This window comes from Alosa sapidissima, chromosome 23 (assembly GCF_018492685.1).
Source record: "Alosa sapidissima isolate fAloSap1 chromosome 23, fAloSap1.pri, whole genome shotgun sequence".
NCBI classification, from domain to species: domain Eukaryota; kingdom Metazoa; phylum Chordata; class Actinopteri; order Clupeiformes; family Clupeidae; genus Alosa; species Alosa sapidissima.
Window position 1 is genome coordinate 10,049,976 of NC_055979.1, and position 3,559 is coordinate 10,053,534.

General features: G+C 40.2%; 1 protein-coding gene across 1 annotated transcript in view; it reads left to right on the forward strand.

Annotated features, from left to right (window-relative positions):
- The window catches only part of sh3bp4a (SH3-domain binding protein 4a), a 39,566-nt gene extending 36,656 nt beyond the window's left edge, over window positions 1–2,910 (forward strand). The window contains exon 5 of the mRNA XM_042081325.1: window positions 616–2,910. Within this exon, the coding sequence (XP_041937259.1) occupies window positions 616–840 (225 nt within the window). The 3' untranslated portion in view covers window positions 841–2,910. The remainder of the gene's footprint in view (window positions 1–615) is intronic.
- The last annotated feature ends 649 nt before the right edge of the window (window positions 2,911–3,559 follow it).

Sequence of the window (3,559 nt, forward strand, 5' to 3'; positions counted from 1 at the left end):
AAGTATTTTCCAAGACTCAAACGGGCCTGTCATTTGAGTCATTTGAAACGTGTAAACACGTGGGGAAACTGAACAGTCTACTCTAACCAGTTAGACTATGATAAACTAGCAAATTAAGCTACTTTGTTTACAATATTTCCAGGCTTCAACCAGTGCTGCTTTTCATTCAAACTTATGTGCACATTTATTTATTTGAGTGTTTTTCATGATTGTGTTGCTATTTCTTTTCCCTGTTTGCTTTGATTGATAACTGAGGTGATAAAAATAAAGTTTAAAATAAAAGTGTTTAAATGTAACTTTTTTTCCCTTCTGGTCCTTATCTGAAATAGATTTTTTTTAAAAAATCAATAATTATCGATATCGACTGATATGAAATACTTATATCGTGATACAGTTTTCAGCCATATCGCCCAGCCCTAGTAAATACTCAATGTGGTTTAGTTCCCTCTCCCAACACTATGACACAACACATCCATAACACACCACTGAGCACCATGTGTGGGTGTGTGTGTGTGTGTGTGTGTGTGTGTGTGTGTGAGAGAGAGAAAGAATGCGTACACTCAGAGCCTTATCACTGACCGCTGTGTCCCCTCCTCTTTGGGCGTCTCCTGGCAGGCCATGTGGAAGCCGGCGTATGACTTCCTGCTGACGTGGGCGGCCCAGATCGGGGACAGCTACCGTGACGTGATCCAAGAACTGCACTTGGGCCTGGACCGCATGAGGAGCCCCATCACCAAGCGCTGGAAGCACCTGACGGGCACGCTCATCCTTGTCAACTGCCTGGACATGCTACGCAGCTCCGCCTTCTGCCCCGCCCCTCAGGATGATTTCGCCATCTAAGCCACGCCCCTACAACCACTCTACCCCTCCTCCTCCTCCGCTGTTAGTTGAAGCACCTCCTGGTCGGACTAAAAGCTCCAACAGGCCTTGAACTCTTGCAGTCAGGCTATACCAGGCACACAACTGAAGTGTTCCGGAGCATAAAAATAGTTCTAGAAGACTGGTCTAATTTTTTCGAATCTACGCACCGCTGCCTCATGTGGTCTAGCGAGTTCCATAGATGACAGTGGAAGATAATTGCTGCAGCATACGCTCCACAAATGGAACGCCTCAGTTGTGTGTACGTTATAACCCGGCTGTTACTGTACATGTGGATCTTCAACCTGGCTTCTCATATATACTGTAAATGTTCTTGTAAACCCTGTCTATTTTGCCTCAAACGATCCTCGGACGTTGGCTGAATGCTGATCTTTCCCCTTCCCAGTGACGCCCTCATAGTAAGCCAGTTCAAGCCAAAACACTGACGTGGTTTCAGCATAGTTATTTTTTTGAGAACACAAGGGTCGTTTCTACCTGGTAATGTCCCTTGCTATTTGTATTTTTTTAAAGAAATGGCACAGCAATGATTTTTAGAACCACTGTGACAATTTTCAATGTCAGTTTTTAGAAAAGGAGAAAAAACACTGAAGAAAAAAAAATTGGTTACATTCATTTTCACGCAGTGTTTTATGTTTGCAGCTGCTTCTTCTCTCATGTTGAAGTATGTGAGGTCTCCACATACAACCTGACTTGCTTTTCAGTTGCCAAAATGATGAACCCTCAGCCTTTAAGCTGCATTTTAGTTGAGCATTTTGCAGCAACTCAAGTTTGGCATGACAAACTCACACTCACATGCTAATTTAAAAATGACTGCCCACAGTTGTGTAATCCTCATAAAGCTCTCTGAGGAAATGCTGTCTTAATTTGAACTGGCATTCACACGTAAGGGTTTTGTTCTAATTAAATTCCTATAGAATGCAGTTGATTCAGTTTACACGGTGGTTAGCCCAGTGTTAAGAAAATGTGTGTCTCCTTTGTGATTCAGTAACAAATATGCTGCTGCTTGTTAGCTTCAATCCTGAATTCACCAGATATCGATCGATGTTTCTCCCAAGCATTAACAACAACTGCGATATTACTAAAGAATTAATGAGAAAAAACACTGCTTTAAAAAGTGAATGAAGTTAGGAGAGCATTCTGAGAGAGCATTTTTTTTGTGTCCAGCCAGTGTAAACTATCCCAGAGTTTTGATGCCCATTCCAATACACTTATGAGAGTCTTACAAATGGTGTTACAGCAGAGTTTTGGTCACACAAAACCCCTCAGAGTATTCTGTTGCAGTATTATTTCCCTTATTGCTGTGTTACCAATAGGATCTGTGGAAAAAAAAAAAATGAGTTTATGCTGTAATTATGTATTTATGACGGTTTGGTTCTTATTGTTGCCATGGTTTACTATATAATTCTCCTTTCATGCAATTTATTTGCCCTTGCGAAGCAGGTATTGAAGGAAAAGAAAGGAAGGGTATTTTTGTTTTGTTTTGTTTTTTTGTTTTTTTGTAGTCTGTGTTTTCTGCTGTTTTTTTTCCTTAATTACATGATTCGGCAATGCCAACAATATCAAAAGACAAAGGAAAAAATCAACCTTCATTGCAAGGCTTTGCTTTCTGTCAGCTTTCCCCTCCAATCGCTAGTACTGTACTGTACATTTGCTGGATTTCTGTTACTGTTTGGTGACTGCATCTATATCTGTGGGAAACTGAATGTATATATTCTGTATGGTTAGAACGATTACTTTGTTTTGACCTTTTTGTCTTTTTGTTGCTTTTTTTTTTTTTTTTTTTTGGTTGGTCTCATAGATCTGTGGAATTCATTTTTTTTTTAATGATTGGCATACTGCTCTTTTGGGGAAGTTCAATCAAACTATTTAGCCCTGATTGCCTTTGTGTTTGCCACAAGTCGTTGTGACTAAATTACTTGATTGAAATTCCACCGCTTTTGTCTTAGTTTCTGCCAAACATGTAGGGGGAACAAGCTCCAACTGTGCTGTTACATTTTGTTCCCATGGATTCAATAAAACAGCTGTCAGGTACTACATGTTTGTTTTCTCTGTGAATTTTGAGCTGCCTACACTTGTATGAGTCACACCACTTTAAGAAAACAAAACATTGCTCTCTTTTGCTTAAATATCTTAACAAAAGAGACAGATATGACATGGAAGAATGATGGTAGATTAAGTATTGTTCATAAGCAAGATTTCATGTAATGATTGGATCCAGTCTAGATACACTTTCCGTAGAGAAAAGTGTGTTTATATTATCTATGGTGTACTGTAAATATAGGCTGATAGGTCTATTCACTAGGGTCCAATCCAGTACTGTAACCTCATAGTCATAGTTAAAAAACAATAACAAAGTTATTCACTGACAAAGGCATGGAGACGAGCCATCTTCTGACAAAGGGATTCGAGTTATAATTTGTATTACAGTTACTGAAGAAAGGGATGCTTCAGCATGCCTCACAGACCTCTGTTTGTTATCAGCAGCAGAGTTGGCAGGTATTGTAGTTATAGTGTCTCTGGGTTGCTATAGACACAGAGCGAAGGCGAATAAACCAGTCGACACACTTGGGACGTTCTCCTGCTGTGGGCTCTGCTGAAAAAGGGAATGTGTCTGTGAGTGTGTGTGTGTGTCTCATAGAGGTTGGAGACACAGGGTACTCAGAGTGTTTGGGTTTCCTCC